The following is a 17168-nucleotide window of genomic DNA, read 5'->3' as shown; positions in this document are numbered from 1 at the left end:
TCTTCCACTCACCTCTGTATTATTCCAGTCATCTTTGCCTTGAGGAGGTGATATTTCTAATCTGTCCTGATGCATCTCAGTAATCCAGGTAAAAAATCAAAAAGAAAAAAATTGTATAGGTCTTCTGGACGGGTTCTTCTCTAATGAAACGTTTCGTCTCTCCTCCAAGAGACTTCTTCAGTCTGAGAGTTTCAGGCAAAATTCAGGCTTTTAAGCCCTGCCTCCATGTGACTGATACTCACATCACATGGCTATCGTTGACACCTAATTAACACTTATTGTTAACAGGGGGGTGGAGTGATACTGGCAATAGCCGCACTGTAGGAGGGGGACAACTGAAAACGGAGGCCTCCACCTCTGTTTAATGATGGACGGTCTTTCTTCACAAAAATGGCTTCTTTTACTCCTCTCTCAAACCAGCGTTCCTCCCTTTCAAGAATGAGAACATCCTCATCTCTGAAAGAGTGACCGCTGGCCTGTAAATGAGTGAAAACTGCAGAGTTCTGGCCATTAGATGTAACTCGTCTGTGTTGGGACATTCAGCAGCCACTGTACAAAAGAATGTCCCAACACAGACGAGCTACATCTAATGGCCAGAACTCTGCAGTTTTCGCTCATTTACAGGCCAGCGGTCACTCTTTCAGAGATGAGGATGTTCTCATTCTTGATAGAGAGGAACGTTGGTTTGAGAGAGGAGTAAAAGAAGCCATTTTTGTGAAGAAAGACCGTCCATCATTAAACAGAGGTGGAGGCCTCCGTTTTCAGTTGTCCCCCTCCTACAGCGCTGCTATTGCCAGTGTCACTCCACCCCCTGTTAACAATAGGTGTTAATTAGGTGTCAACGATAGCCATGTGATGTGAGTATCAGTCACATGGAGGCAGGGCTTAAAAGCCTGAATTTTGCCTGAAACTCTCAGACTGAAGAAGTCTCTTGGAGGAGAGACGAAACGTTTCATTAGAGAAGAACCCGTCCAGAAGACCTATACAATTTTTTTCTTTTTTATTTCTAATCTATTCAAATGTCTAATTACAGGATATCAGTATATAGTAAATATGCAAGTCTGCAGTAATAGATGTCTTAAATTGAAAAAAAAACTGGGTCGCAAAAAGTCAGCAAACATTAAGAATGTCTGATTGCACAAGACCCATATTAATCACCAGCTGCCAAAAGGCAAATGCGTCAACGTTTTGTGTGAGTGTGTTACGCTGTCTGTTAGCAAAATATCTCAGGAACCACTCAATGGATTTTAATGAAACTCTCAAGAAATTATGCCTGGGTGAACCTCTACAGCTGTTTAATGTTTTGGGTCAACACTATTCAAGATGGCCACTGCAGCCAACCGATGAGAGCAATCACAAACAAGGCCTCAACTCAGCTTATTGAAACTGAGGTCAAATTTGGTGTGGTAGTAGCTGAGAGTCAACTCCAAGTCATACTCTGAGTGCTACATATTATGTGACATTTTTTTGCAGAAAAGTCTGGCATTAAAATTTTGTGTCGACCCTGTCTGTTAACAAAATATCTCATGAACTACTGGCCAGATTTCAATTAAACTATCAGGAAGTAATCATTGAATGTTTATTTACAACTGTTTAACTTTTGGCGTCAGCATGATTCAAAATGGGTGCTATAGCTAACTGAATTTAGCCAACACAAAATGAGTAAGTGGTCAAATACAGTATATAATAAATAAATAAATAAATAAATAAATAAATAAATAAATAAATAAGTCGAGTTATTTTAAGGTTTTGACAATAAACATTTTTTAAACATAATGTGATTTTAATCTAAAACTCTGTCACAAAGGGCAGCTGATGCATTCCTTTAAGTAGTGCTAGGTCTTTAGCTCCTAATTTTCCCTCGATGGTCATTTTTTATTTTCCAAACTACACAATGTTATCTGACACCAAATTGAGAGAGGAGCACCAGTGTATGCAAATGACACCATAGTGGGTCAAACAGGAAACCTGGAACCCATTGACTCTTCACATGGGAACATTTGCATGGGCGCGATTGGGCAAGTTGATGGCAGGCTTTGTGATGGCTGACCCCACTTTTTTTTTTTTTTTTTGGAAAGCTCTGTGCGCTCAGGTTGGTTAATTTGAATGATTTTAATGACAGCTCCTGAAGCCTGAGGTATATCGTCCCACAACACAAGGCTTTCAAAGATATGCATTGTTAATTATGTGTATCTGCAGATGTAACATGTGGAAAAGTGGGTTCCTAAACAAACTAGTGATAAATGTGGATAGATGTGGATACATTTGTTTGTACCCTTTGGTGAAAGAAAAACAATAAGTTAAAAAGAAAACCATTGCTTATGAATTAACAGAATAGTTAAAAAGAACAAACCAATGAAACTGGCTTTGACAAAAACTATGCTTAAAATTTGTTGTATATCTTCGCAGCAGTTTTAGTCACTCTGTGAGAATTCAGAAAAGTCCATTGTTTGGTTCTTAGTTAGTCCTGGGTGTTTTAGCTGTGTGTTTTGGGTCTTTAACCATGTCATCTTTAGCGTTCTGTGGTTCACACTTTAAAGGGGACGTGTCATGAAAAATCATCTTTTTCAGCCTTACATTTTGTTGTGTATTTGGAGTCTCCAGAAGCACAGAAAAGTTTAATTTAGTCTCTCCCGGTGGAGCGTAGATATTCTATTTGGGTCATATCTTTAACCCGTTCAGTTTTCAACATGCAAGGCTGGATGGACACGTCTTCTCTTGTTGACATTTATTAATTCATTTATAAATAAAAAGTTTCTGCGCTGCTGTATAGTCATAAACCGTTCTATCAAGCTACAATGGACCACTCTAAGGGTGGGGTGTGGGGTGTGAAGCGTCTTGTTTCCATTTAAAGAGACAGCGTCAAAACGAATTGATCTGAGACAAACCTCAGAAAAAGGGTGAAAGAGGGGCTTATAGACCTCAAATAAAGGATTTAAATGTGAAAAAGAAAGATTTAAAGCACGATATGTGTTTTTAAAATAAGAGGATTGACTGATTATAAGACTCAAGTCACCTGTGATGATGATTACAGTTTATCACGTTCCTACGGTCAAATTATTTTCTCTTTTCTCGGGAACCACCCTTCCTGTCAAAGTCATTTAAATTAACTTATTTTTTTAATAATTCCATATTCAAAACAAATGCTTAATTCTTATGCATTGATTTTCAGTCAGTAAGTTTTTCAGTTTCGATGTATTCAGTGACCATTACAGTGGGGTTTTTACTTCTTTAAGATTAGGAATAAAAACAATTTATTACAAAGACATACTGACTAAAACTAACCATCACGTTTACTTTTTTAAATTGCTTTTTGTTCCTATATTGACTCTCCTGCTGGGGCTTGACAGCCAGTGGTGCACGTTTTGCATTTTCCCTGTAGTGAGTTCCTGTCAAAGACTTCCCATAATGCCGTGTTGCCTTGAGCAAATTATGTAAAACATTACCTCATACCCACTGCCAGCCCTTCAGATGGACATCACCCCTCATCCGCTTGCACGCCCGCTTTGTTCTTTCAACAATAACCAGATCAGTGCAAAATTACCTGCTGTCACTGACAGATTTGACAACTTCTGCTTTCACTTGAGTCCGTCTTAACTGTGCATTTGTTCGTAATCACTACCAATAAAAGATAAAACCTATAAACTAAGATAAAATACACAAATAACATGTTTTTGTCAGTACATAAAACTAATTTGCATAGTAGTTGAACAAACTGGTCTCCACTGATCCCCCCATTCTTTTAGCAATCTGTCCATCCATCTGTTTAATCCAAGTAATCATCAACATGTTTCCCCCCTTTAGAAATCTATTTCGGGCCCACCACTGATTCATTGATTGTGCTTTCCGAGAACTCTGTGGCCAGGTTTGCCACACAGATTTGACCGAACAACGCTTCAAAGTTATTCAAAAGGAAACAAGTATTCAGATCCTGTGTAGGTGTGAAAAATCACACCTCTGCCTCGTTGTTGCGCAGTTTTTTTTTTTTTTGAAAAACTCTTGACATTTTATTTCGTCTCTATCTCGTAAAGCAAAAAGTTTCAAATATTGAGCACATGCAAAAGTATGGTCAAGTTTTTTTTTTAAATCTAGGGTAAAGACTTTGGTTTTTGTTTAGTTTGTCTTTTTTAAACGGCTTTTTTTTACAGATGTCAAAAAAAACTACAAGTTGTCAAGATTTGTCAAAATTAAACCCAAGATGGAACACAGACCATCCATCCATCTATTGCTTTTTTTTTCTTTTTTTACCCACTTCTCCTTTCTGGTTAAAGAGAAAGCCAGTGACAATCTCCATTAGTCAAGAAACAGGGTACACACTGGACAGGTCGTAAGTCCATCACAGGGCCACATACAGGGGCGGACCTAGACTTTTTTGAAAAAGGGGGACAAAAAAGTCACCCCTTGCAAGATGTTTTTTTTTTATTTTAATTAATTTCTTTTGGGCGGGGTGGGGGCACATACAAATAAAGAAAATCACTTTGGATTAGAAATTCCAAATGGCTTTAATTAAGCTGTTTTAAGATATATTGAGCTGAATATATGAGCTAAAAATGATTTAAAAAAGACACACAGAGTGCTGGTCACAAAGTATTCTTCAGTTATTTTTAGATATACAAAACTGAAGATTAGTGTAGAAGTAGCCAAACAAAACCTGTACCAAATTCTAAACGTTAATCAAAAATTGAAGATGGCCACCACAGCTAGCTTTAAAAGGCTATGATTCAGTCATTTTAACCCTTTAAGTACCGCCATAACGCCGGCGCTATGGCTTTGCCTCTGCACTGCTGTGTCTGAGGAAAGTTGCCGTAACTCTGCGAATGTTTGCTCAATCTGAAAAATTCCAACGCTGTCACGGAGCTGAGACTCTGTGCTTTCTGTCAGTACATGACGCATAGGGTATATCATGGTAACTCGGAATAGTATCGCGAGATTTGCCGTTCAAATAACAGGTGAGGGAGAGAGATCAGGAAGAGAAGAAAAAAGCGAGGAATCCAGTGCATTTTTAGCGATTTSCAGTGTTTTTTCACACGTTTTTGTTTGTGTCTGTGTGTGTCTGCGTGTGCCTAAATGTGTTTGAATGGGTTTGTGCTTTATAAGACACATTTATATGGGCTGGAAACCCGTCAAGGACCAAAAAACGGCCGCTACGGTTCAGAGAAGAGGAGTGCGATGTGGAAGATTCCTCTTAGGTATGTTGTTTTATCATAAGCTAGTTATCACTTTAGAACACATCTTGTGATTATAATTATTTGTCTGAGAGTGTATGTGTCATTATGTCAGACACACCTGTTGTTTCTACATATTACTGACGTCACGAGGTTCTCAGGCAGTCAGACACTGAACAAACCGAGAAAACCACTTCATAACAATAATGAAAACCATTATATTTGCTGCTATGAAAGGAGTGATTTTCATTTTTTGTTTTCCATTTTTCTTTCAGTGCTCACGCCTCTGATGGAGTCCTCCAGAGACAGGTTTACATATTGTTTCTCGTGTAAAATTATTATTTTTAGTATTACGCATATTTTTCTGTAAGTTCTTCAAGCAGTTCTATGCTGAATTATCATGTTTATTTGTATTGTATAGATTTGTTTCAGTTATTTTTTTCATGTATAGTTTTTATATTTGTCTTTTGAATGTTCAAAATGCCTTTTATTTCTCTTTTGCACTGTTTTCATGTTCAAAATTCATGTTTCAAATATCAAATCAAAAGTTCATGTACAATATGAATGTAATTTGAGAATGTACATATTTTTTCCACCTTTGAACTGTTATTTGGCCTAATTTCGCCTGTGTTTATAGTTATCTTTGGCTTTGTATTTTGTACACCCAGTGTCCTACACTCAAAAAATGACTGGTAAATATTGTGAACATGTATAGGGTCACATTTAAAATGCCAAATCAAAACTTCGTTAATGTTCTGAATTTTATTTCTCAATAAACCTTGAAATTTTATTTTCATTTTGGTATTTTTCTTCTTTTAAACTGCTGAAATTTCCTTATAATGTGCAATAATCATTAACCAAATGTTAAAAAGTCAAGTTTAACTATATGGGAAAAATAATCAAAGCTCTCAAACTTATCCTGGCAATTTTACAACCATAACAACAATGTATGTCCAAAATCGACATTATAGCCATGGTACTTATGACTTATGGACTTATTGAGATGGAATACAGCGGGTAAAATAAGTATTGAACACATCACCATTTTTCTCAGTAAATATATTACTAGAGGTGCTAATGACATGAAATTTTCACCAGATGTCGATAACAACCCAAGTGATCCATACATACAAATAAATCAAAGCATAAATGTCCAGAAATGAAGTTATTTGTAATAATGTGGAATGGCACAGGGAAAAAGTATTGAACACACTTACTGAAATTTATCTAATACTTTGTACAAAAGCCTTTGTTGTCAATGACAGCTTCAAGACGCCTCCTGTATGGAGAAACTAGTGGCATGCATTGCTCAGGTGTGATTTTGGCCCATTCTTCCACACAAACAGTCTTCAAATCTTGAAGGTTTCGTGGACCTCTTCTATGAACTCTGATCTTTAGTTCTTTCCATAGATTTTCTGTTGGATTCAGGTCAGGTGATTGGCTGGGCCATTCCAGCAGCTTTATTTTCTTTCTCTGAAACCAACTGAGAGTTTCCTTGGCTTTGTGTTTGGGCTCATTGTCTTGCTGAAATGTCCAGCCACGTTTCATCTTCATCATCCTGGTAGATGGAAGCAGATTTTTTATCAAGAATGTCTCTGTACATTTTTCCATTCATCGAAGGATTCCTTCAATTATTTGAAGTTTGCCAGTACCATATGCTGAAAAACAGCCCCACACCATGATGTTCCCACCTCCAAACTTCACTGTTGGTATGGTGTTTTTGGGCTGATGTGCAGTGCCATTTGACCTCCAAACATGATGTGTATTCTGGCATCCAAACAGTTCAATGTTGGTCTCATCTGACCAGACTATATTCTCCCAGTATTACACAGGCTTGTCTAAATGTTGTGCAGCAAACTTTAAAGGAGCTTCAACATGCTGTTTCTTCAGCAGTGGAGTCTTGCGTGGTGAGCGTGCATACAGGCCATGGTGGTTCAGTGCATTACTTATTGTTTTCTTTGAAACAATCGTACCTGCTAATTCCAGGTCTTTCTGAAGCTCTCCACAAGTGGTCCTTGGCTCTTGGACAACTCTTCTGATCATTCTTTTCACTCCTCTGTCAGAAATCTTGTGAGGAGCACCTGGTCGTGGTCAGTTTATGGTGAAATAATGTTCTTTCCACTTCTGAATTATGGCCCCAACAGTGCTCACTGGAACCTTCAGAAGTTTAGACATTCTTCTGTAACCGATGCCATCATTATGCTTTGCAACAATAAGGTTGTGAAGGTCGTGAGAGAGCTCTTTACTTTTACCCATCATCAGATGGTTCTTGTGTGATACCTGGCCATCATTTGGGACTGAACCAGCTGATATTAACTTGCACTGACAAGGGGCAGGCTTGCTTTCTAATTACTGAGAGAGTTCAGCTGGTGTCTTGGCTTTCCATGCCTTTTTACACCTCCCTTTCTTCATGTGTTTAATACTTTTTCCCTGTGCCATTCCACATTATTACAAATAACTTAATTTCTGGACATTTATGGTTTGATTTCTTTGTATGAATGGATCACTTGGGTTGTTACCGACATCTGGTGAAAATTTCATGTCATTAGCACCTCTAGTAATATATTTACTGTGAAAATGGTGATGCGTTCAATACTCATTTTGCCCGATGTTGTGCAGTAGCTAAGAATGATTACGTCGATTGCCGATGCTAATCCCAAATTCTGCTAACTGCTAATGCGAATTTTATACAGTGCTACAATTCAGCCAGTTTTAAACATTCCTAGCTGAAAAATTATATAGTACAGTAACAGAGAAGAATCTTGTTAAATCCAAATACAAAATCCAAGACCCCCATCCATTTATCAGTTGTTTGGGTGGTGGCACCTCAATAAGTTGACATTTGGCACCCTGGCCACAGAGAGACATAGGCTACAGCCATTCACACTCTCATCCACAACTAGGACAATTTAGAGTTACCAGTGAACATATAATACACATTTTTGGTTTGTGGGAGGAAATCAATACCCTGAGAAAACCCACATATGCTGAGAGAGAACATGCAAACCCCACCCAGGAGGGCCCTAATCCAGGAGGAACCTGCGACCATCTCACTGAAAGGCAATAGCTCTAACCACTCTTCCGTCGTGCCGCTATACAAAGACTAGATGCAAATAAAAGACTTAAAAAGCTGAAAAACAACTAAACCACGAGCTATTCAAGACAATATTGCAAAGCGAAGGTGGACTGAAAAGCGGGAGTTCAAACAGGCGTGGAGTGATGACACGAACAGGTGCAAAATAAGGAGCAGGACTATGAGGGAATACGATATAAACGATAACACAAGGGAAACATCGGGAAACAAACCAAACTGAAAAAATCGAATAAATAAATAAATAAATAAAATAAATAAATACAATAAAAAAAAAAACAAGGAGTGATGGACTCGTCCAGGGTGTACCCCGCCCCTCGCATAGTGACTGCTGGATATGGCCACCTGTGACCCCCGTGACCCTGAACGGACGAAGTGGGTAAAAGATAATGAATAGACAAGGAAACAGAAAAACAGGTCCTTAACGCAAGGAACAAAACAAAATGGCAAACAAAAACCACAAAAACCAAGAATCATGACACAAACACTCCAATCTTATTTATGCTAAAGCTGTTTTTTTCCCCACTTTGGAAACATCTTCTAAAGTATACCAAGCACTCTTTTGTGTATCATTTGTCCTTTTTTGTTTTCAGAATGCCCTAAAAACATTTTAGTGATGCAAAGGAAGAGTTCCCTCGGCGTCACCTGCGTGACCCTGAAAAGGGTGCAGCTTTTGCGTCCGCTTGTTTGTACGCATGTGCTCCATTTGTGCAAGTGCACTTGTTTATTTTGACATGTTGATGCGCGAGTTCAAAACGCAGGAAGTGGAATTTTCGAGGGGGAAACCTCCGCCCACTTAGAGGCAGACGCGCACGCGCGTGCACACTCCCAACCAAAGGTGAAAGTGTGCCCAGCAGCTAGTAAACATCTCAGCCAACAGTCCCACCTGATATCTTTCTCATTCTTACCAACCTCTAAGCATTCGTTTGTCAAAATTACCCCCTCCCCAAAAAAGTGTTCTATTTTTAGCTGTGATGTGTGAGATATCTCATCCACCCATCATTGGTGGTATCAGATTATTCTCTGACATTTTCGTCGTCCTCTCATTCATCTCCTAAAGGTACCGGGAGAAGGTGGTGCATTGTACCAAATTGTGCACACATTTCTGCACACATATCTGTGAGAATAAAAAGGTGCAAAGAAATTCACAGCTGAATTGACAGCTCTAGTTTCTTTCTGATTTGTGACAAACAGGGTATGAGTTTCTTGTAATGCAAAGATAAGGTGGAAATTATGTCAGTCTGGTGTCTGTGTGTGTGTGCAAGGTGAAGAGTGTGAGATCACATGGGTTGGTCTCTAACCATGGGGCATAACTTCTGACAAAAATGGCTGAGAGATTCACACCCTAAGATCATAGACAGGACATGAAACGTAGGAGAAAATCAAAATGTGTTGCATGCAGGTTGAATCTTGTCATCGCGTTTCTGTTACTAGCAGGCAGGAAAATGTGCTCAGATTTTCGTGCAGATATTTTATCTACACTGACGAGTTTGCCCACACAGCAGATACTGCAGAAGTAGTTTGCAATTGCATTCATTAACGTCATCGTGGGAAAAAATTACACGATCATCGTCGTTCTTATCAGGTTAGAAGGTTTTACGAATAATTTAAAGTTTCTGGCAGAAACTTTAATTTCTTGGCAGCACAGTGCCATTCAGAAGTCTGTGTGCTGCCATTTGGAAGGGTCAAAAAGACTGTCCAGCAAGATTTTAATGGATGCTGCTTACTACTCTTTTTTTTGTGCAAATACGTTATTGTTTTGTTCTTTCTTTCAGACTTGCGACTTCTGTAAACTTTCTAGCTTTTAGCTTGTGTTAAGCTTCAATATCTCAGTTGCAGTCTAATCAAGAAATTGTAGCAGTCATTCGGCACTTAGCATTGACATTTAAATGGTTTCTCTAGTGTCAATCCGTGTTTTAGTTGATCTATCCAAACCCATGCCAGTGCGACAGGAAGTGACGTCAGCGGAAAACCTACACAGTTTTTTTTTTACATTTTTAAACTTTAATATGTAATGTGTCACTGTTTGACAAACATATAGCTATAAAACACAGCTTTAAATTAAATTATTTATTTTTGAAACCGAAAAAAAAAATCAAACCTGACTTCCTCACTTGCTGTTGTTGGAAGCTGCACACACAAGCGACATCAATGGCAGCCGTGGTAATGCACATGTCTGCGAGCTGAATAACATTTACACCGGCGGGACCGAGAGAGGAGGACAAACAGACAAAGAATGTCTCGCCACAGAAATGTTCGAGGTTACAACTACGACGAAGGTAGAGAACTTCACCCAGTAGTTGGTTCTTTCCGAAGCGTCGCGCTGCTAAACTCTTTAGCCGCTAAGCTAAAGTTAGCAGCTAACGCTTGTTTAGTAGCCAAAAATATGTTGCTGTCGTGTCACTTGGCACCAGTCGAAACTCCGATTACTCCCTTACACTAGAGTCTACGTATATACTTAAGTAAATCGGCTATTTCTAAACTATTTGGCAACACTTTGAATGTCAACAATTTACATTGTTGCAAGCGTTGCTACATATGCTAGCAAGCTTTTGTTTTTGTGGTGCTCGTAATTGTTGTGCAGATTATATTAATATCCACTGATATGAATATATTGAATTATTAAGTCTCAAACAAGATTGTGAACCTACCACGGTTCAGTTTATAAGTTATCCTAAATCAAAGTTTTGTGGATTTCTGAAATTGCTGACAAGTCAAAGTGACAGCTGTTATAAAGGCCTGACTAATGCAGTTATGTAAACAAATACTTCAGCCAAGGCACACAATTTAACTTTGTTTTTTCCTTTATTAGATTTTGAAGATGATGACATGTATGGACAGTCTGTGGATGACGACTACTGTATATCACCAGCAACGGGTTGGTTTTCAGTGATGGACATTGCTGCTTAAGTTGGCTGTAAAAAAATATCATTTTAGCTTCTCTATCAACAGATAATAGTTTGTTTATAAAACACAGATAAGACATTTCAAAAAGTATTTTGTTTCAAGTTTAGATCTCTAGATTTAATTGTGGTAAAATTACCACAGATAATATGCATATTATGCGTCGTCAGTTGCAAAATTAAAGCATAAACCTAATCGACTAGACATTCTTATGCTGTTTTAACAGCTCAAATGGAAATAATTATACAGATTGTTTTATCTGCCACTGGTTAATACACTTCTAATCACTTCTAATAAGAAGTGATTGCTGTGTACTGTTGAACTTGTTAAAGGTGTGTGATCAGTGATTATAAACATACATATTTATTTTTATTTTATTGTACAGCCAATCAGTTCATCTACTCACGTCAAGAGAGACAAGCACCAAAAGAGGAGCCTTTAGAGGAGGAAGAAGATGAAGCTGGGGATATTCCCATGTCCCCTACTGTTGACCACAACTTTGACCCTCTTGATCAAGGTAATTTTAAGATGTCTGAGACATGCATTCCTAAAAATACGGAAATTGGAAGAAAATATCCTAATTTTAAAGACATTTTTTTGTAATACACACAGTTTGACCCATTCTGTCACATAGCTGTCATATTTTTGTTTTGAACTCGGTGCGGCAACGCACAACCAGAAGTGACAACAAAGGGGAACTCCCTGGTCTTTCTTTATCCGAGCTCAGAGCCTTCTCCGTCTCTGACTGACGGTGACTCAAAATAATCTAAAGAAGCACCAGATTCTTCATCACTGTCCTTGTTAGTTTCATTTACATGCAGGCATTTCTCTTTGTCACCACTTCCTGTACATGTGAATATCTCGACAACTGTTCATCTCATCGATGTGATTTTTTTTTTGCAATATGTTATTAGTATTTCCAATCATACGTTTGCATATCACAACAACTTTATGGATAAGATTTATTACATCTTTGTAATTCATTGTAAAAATTGTTATTTAACTTGGGTGTTTCGCTCTTTAGCAAAGCTTTATTCCTGCCTGGACTACATGCGGACCGTGCTGGGGGATGCGGTGCCAGACTCGGTCCTGACCCAGGCAGCTGTCAGGCATGGGTTTGACCCACAGAAGGCACTGAATTCAGTACTATCTGAAGACACCAAGACAGCCCTGGTCACCAGAAGTGCAAATGAAGAGATTGGCAGAGTTAGTCAAGAGAAGAGGCCTCTTCCAGAAAGAACCAAACAGGAGACCGTGGCTGAGAAAGGTACGCCTGGACTGGATCAGAATATTATGTTTTATTGATCTTAAATAAAAACTTCTGATTGGCTGTTGTTACATTTTTATAAATCAATGCTTTTGGTTAAGATGGTTATCTTAATCAGCCTTTTTTTATATATAGTTTAGCTACAGATCAGCTTTATATAAATAAAATTTTGCTTTTACTTTAGTGTAGCGGTGTCCAATCCTGCTTTTGAGGGGCCACTATTCTGCATTTTTTAGACGTTTCTCTGTTTTTGCACACGATTCTGAGGTAATTCCATCACTAGCAGAGCAACCTCTAAAACAGAGTTGCCCAAAGTGGGGCCCGCAGGCCAAATTTGGCCCGCCAAGCCATTTGATTTAGCCCACCAGCAGTTGACATTGTTACTAGGTTGTAACCTGTCGTCCTATGTAGAAAAAGTATTTGCACTTTGTCATTTTATCCATTGGCCCAATGACTATATAAGGGGCAGAAGCACAGATAAGTTTTCACTCATGATTCTGACTTTATCTTTGATATATTAAGATTAAATGTGAAATACAAGTTAAAAAGTGATATTTAGATTAGATTTAATCCCACATGTAGATTTGCACACTTTATAAGGCCAGAAAAACTCATATTTTATCAATTTATGAAATTTCCCATGAGCCTTTGCTACTTGAGCATATGGCAGACTTTCTCCAAGTGCCCAGACTAAAACAAAAGCGGGCCACCACACTGGCTGCTGGCTTAATCGTTACAAAATAAAGTACTTTACTAAAATAGTATTTGTATTTCATGTATTATATTATGGCATTTTGCCCGCAGCTCTGGATAGATTCTCATTTTGGCCGTTTTGGGGAAAATGTTCGGGCACCCCTGCTCTAAAACATGCAGAATAGTGGCCCTTGAGGACCTTATTTAGTGTATAACCATTAATCTCTGTTTGCATCACGGCTTGCTTATTAATAACATTTCAGTAAAGTATTTACTTGTTTAATAATTAGTCATCTAGAAGTCTAATCTGAAGATACTTGGAAGTATATCGTATTGGTGTTATTCATCAGATCTGCATTCATAGATTCTTATCTTAACAAAGCATTTAACTTGTTCGGATAGTGACACATTTAAGTCGTGCATATGTTTAACAAAGTGCCTTTTTCTGTTTTCCTTTTCCTTTGAACATGTTACGATTCACCTCCTCTTCGACAACTCCACTTGGCTTTTGTAAGGTAAGGAGCCTGCTTGTCTGCCTCTTTCACAGACAATAATGCACCCAAGACACTTAAACACACACAGCCGAGGGTGCCAAACCTGCGTGACCTCTTATCGCGACATGAGGCCGAGCCTGTGAATAGCAGCTGTGCAAAGCCAAATTGTCACCGTGAAAAGGCACATCAAGGCGTTAGCAGCGCTACCAGCTTGGCTCAGCTCATGTCTGAGCACGGGCAAAAGAGTCAAAAAGGAGTGGCTGACTCAGGGAGGAGTTTTGATATTTCCTCATTAAGTACTTTCGCCATAGGCTGTAATTCATCGTTGTCAACTTTGTCTAATCAGAACAGCCTTTCTCTTGGAACGTTGGCTTCTTTGAAAATCTCTCCATCAACCAACACATCGAATCCCTCCATCCTTTCCACTCCGTTGAGCAATCTATCCCTGAACAATCCCAACGCAGCAACCGCTGCTCTAGCTCATCCTCCTGGGTTTGGACGTCTCAGTCCTGTCCGTAACAGTCAGCTCTCGATGGCTGATCCTAAAGGAGGTCTATCATTGGCTGATTTAATCCAGGAGCACTCGAGCCGCGGCCAAGCTTCGAGTAACTCCCTGCTCACCGCCGGTGCTGCGATAGCTACATGTGTGGCTGCAGCACAGACACCTTCGCTGTCTGAGATCGCTTCACAGCATCAAATCGGAAGAATTCACCCTCAAAGCGCAGAAAAAGCAGTGAACAGGGTTCCCTCTTCAAACATAGCCAGTGTTACTCCACCTTTTCTCGGTGGGACTGTGTCGTTGTCAGAACTAGCCCTGCAGCATCAAAGCAGCAGCTCCTTCACCTCCCATCCACCCATCAGCACTGAATCTGAAGCAGATGCACTGAAGCAGCCACCTGGCCTCTCCGAGCTGCTCTCTTTGTCACATTTGGTATCTGAACATAAAGGCGAAACCTCAACCACCTCAAATGGGTCACAGCGCGCCCTCACGTCGCTTCCTTCACCAGCAAAACCAGAAGGGGCTGACGTGTTGGCAGAAAGCTCCGCACGGGGCGGGACCAAGCACGAGCTCGACCGCAAACCATTCCGGCAAATCCCCAGGCCGTGTAAGCCAGGTCACACTATCGATCTGAGCGAGCTCATGGCCCAGACGAGCAGTGACCTCCCCTCGATGTCGTCTTCAACATCTCCAGCCCTGGGGCTTGGCTCGACAGTTTTCGCAAAGCCTTCAGTATTTGCGGTTACGTTGTCGTTTCAGAGCCACAGACAACAGAGGAGGAAGAACGCAATGAAGGAAAAAATAAAGGGTCCGAAGACAGAAAGTGGTTACCAGGCTTTTCTTAGCGAACTGCAGGACAAATCCAAAGAGCACGTTGTTCCTGTTGTACCTTTTCGCTTCGACTCACCTTCGCCCGACGACATTGTTCGCACCAATCAGAAGAAAGCTTTCACAAGGTAGATTTGAGGAAATACGTTGGTTGGCTGCCTTGTGGTTGGTGCTAAGTTGCTATTTTAAAATGAAACCTCATATTTTCTCAACTAAACAAAAACAAACCAAAAAAAGTAAAGACTTCTGCACTGAATAGATTGATTGTGAATCTTTTAACATTTCAACTGAAGTGAAGAAACCTGGACCAACAAAACGATCCACTTGCTCTGATTACTGCAAGAAAACATCCAGAAACTGTTTAATGTATTTTTTTAAAGAGACAGTACTTAGTTTGCACCACATTCAGATTTAAGACATTTCTGGCAGCTTTATTTATTACAGCTCTGTAATTTTTGTATAGATACTTGTATTTTACCAACTTTTAGAATGCGCCCTCCTTATAGTTGCTCTTACCCTCAGAAGTTTTAAAATGTAAATCATATTTTTGTATAATTTGATGCCAGAAGGGTTTTTTTTAGCAAAGCAGTTTAAATTTAAGTATCTTTTTTGCTTACGACCTCTTTTTTTATTGCGTGAGCTGCCTGAACTTTGAAAAGAGGAAAGAAGTCTTTTTTTGTTTGCAGGTGTGCAGCTATTGAAATATGGATCAGTTAACCATTGTACTGGTTTACTGCTGCTTGAGCTTGAGATCATGAGGTTGACTTTTTTTTTTCTTTTTGGGTTTGGAAGACACCTGGAGATTTTCCCACATACACACACAAGCACACACATATACAAATACACACACACATGTACAAATGAACCCATACATACGCATACAGATTCTTTTAAGAATTTAGGTAGTTATAAACATCAGGTTTAGTTTGGGTACGAGCACTATAAAATATTTATAGAATAAGTTGAGATTAATTTTGAAAATAGGGGCTTCCTTATTCTGTGCCTGAGAAGAAGTTGCTCATTTTGAAATAAAGTTTGTAGAATTTATGTACTTTAATGTGTTTAAATCTTTTATTTTGTGTAATAAAGCTGATTTTTTTAGGCTTGTAAATAAATAATACAATAAAATAAATTGGTTCTCTGCAGGCACCAAAAAAGGTACATTCTTTTTTTCCATTTTTCTTAAATCTTTCTACAAAGTTAAAAGCAATGATATAAAATACACATTGTTTACCTGCATCAGTGTAAAGAGGTACTTTTCTTTAAGTTCAGATCATTTAACGGGGCATTTAACAAGATATATTGCACTTGTTTTAGACAACTCTTTCAGTGACCCCAGTTTGAAGAAATAAAGTTTAATTCTGACCGGGTTGAAGAGCTAATGGCTAGGCTGAGTGAGACCAAGACTAATATGGATTTTCCATCCATTCTCATAAAATTTGAAACAAAACTCCTCTTTAAAAATTTTAATTTATTGCTTTAGGTATGTATTTTCTTTGAATCTTACACATTGTTTATTTGTAAAAGTTTAAAAAGTTTTGAAATCATATGTTTCTTATGTCATTTACTTTCCTCTGCGTATTAACTTAGTTTAAGAAAGAAATGTGAAAAATAAAGAAGCACTTTGTTTTTGAGAAGAAACTGAAAGTACTTTGGGATTATGGTGATAACTTTATGTACAACAAAAACCTTAATTTTTCTTCTAAAGACAACAGTGTTCTCTGATACTTTTAGACAGTTCAGTTTTCCTAAATGTCAGAAATGATGGAAGAGTTGGGGGGTGGGTTTGTGTAAACGTTACACAAAAGTAGAAATGTTGAGTGAGCTCGACCCCTGAGGTGTTAAACAGACCGGTGTGTCTGGAGGAAATGATAAAGGTCAGATAGTGGGAAAAATGACATTAGCTGTTAATCAGATTGGGCTCAGCCCAGTTAACTATCTGAGTTAGGTTAGTAATGAACAAGTTCTGTGAGTGAAGGTGTTTTATTTTTTGTGCAATCAGAAAATGAGCTAATATTTTATTAACCAGAGGGAGGGGTGTGTCCAGCAGCTTCTGTCCTTCTGTCTAGAGGCGAGTCGGTGTGTGGGTTTTGAACAGGAAGCTGCAGCCTTGGAGAAAATGTCACACAAAGCACACTTCGACTGCACAGCAGCCGATCATCTTAGTGTGTGTGTGTGTGTGTGTGTGTGTGTGTGTGTGTGTGTGTGTGTGTGTGTGTGTGTGTGT

The 17168-nt window shown here is 38.9% G+C and overlaps 1 protein-coding gene across 1 annotated transcript in view; it reads left to right on the top strand.

The window, feature by feature from the left end:
- Positions 1-10393: 10393 nt before the first annotated feature.
- Positions 10394-17168, top strand: part of hbs1l (HBS1-like translational GTPase) — a gene marked incomplete in the record, with an annotated part of 30207 nt that continues 23432 nt past the window's right edge. The window contains 4 exon segments of the mRNA XM_014018903.1: positions 10394-10535; positions 11069-11134; positions 11546-11677; positions 12185-12427. Of these exon segments, the coding sequence (XP_013874357.1) occupies positions 10493-10535; positions 11069-11134; positions 11546-11677; positions 12185-12427 (484 nt within the window).

The sequence above is a fragment of the Austrofundulus limnaeus genome, unplaced genomic scaffold (genome assembly GCF_001266775.1).
Source record: "Austrofundulus limnaeus strain Quisiro unplaced genomic scaffold, Austrofundulus_limnaeus-1.0 Scaffold205, whole genome shotgun sequence".
NCBI lineage: Eukaryota > Metazoa > Chordata > Actinopteri > Cyprinodontiformes > Rivulidae > Austrofundulus > Austrofundulus limnaeus.
This window is presented reverse-complemented; position numbering and strand designations above follow the sequence as displayed.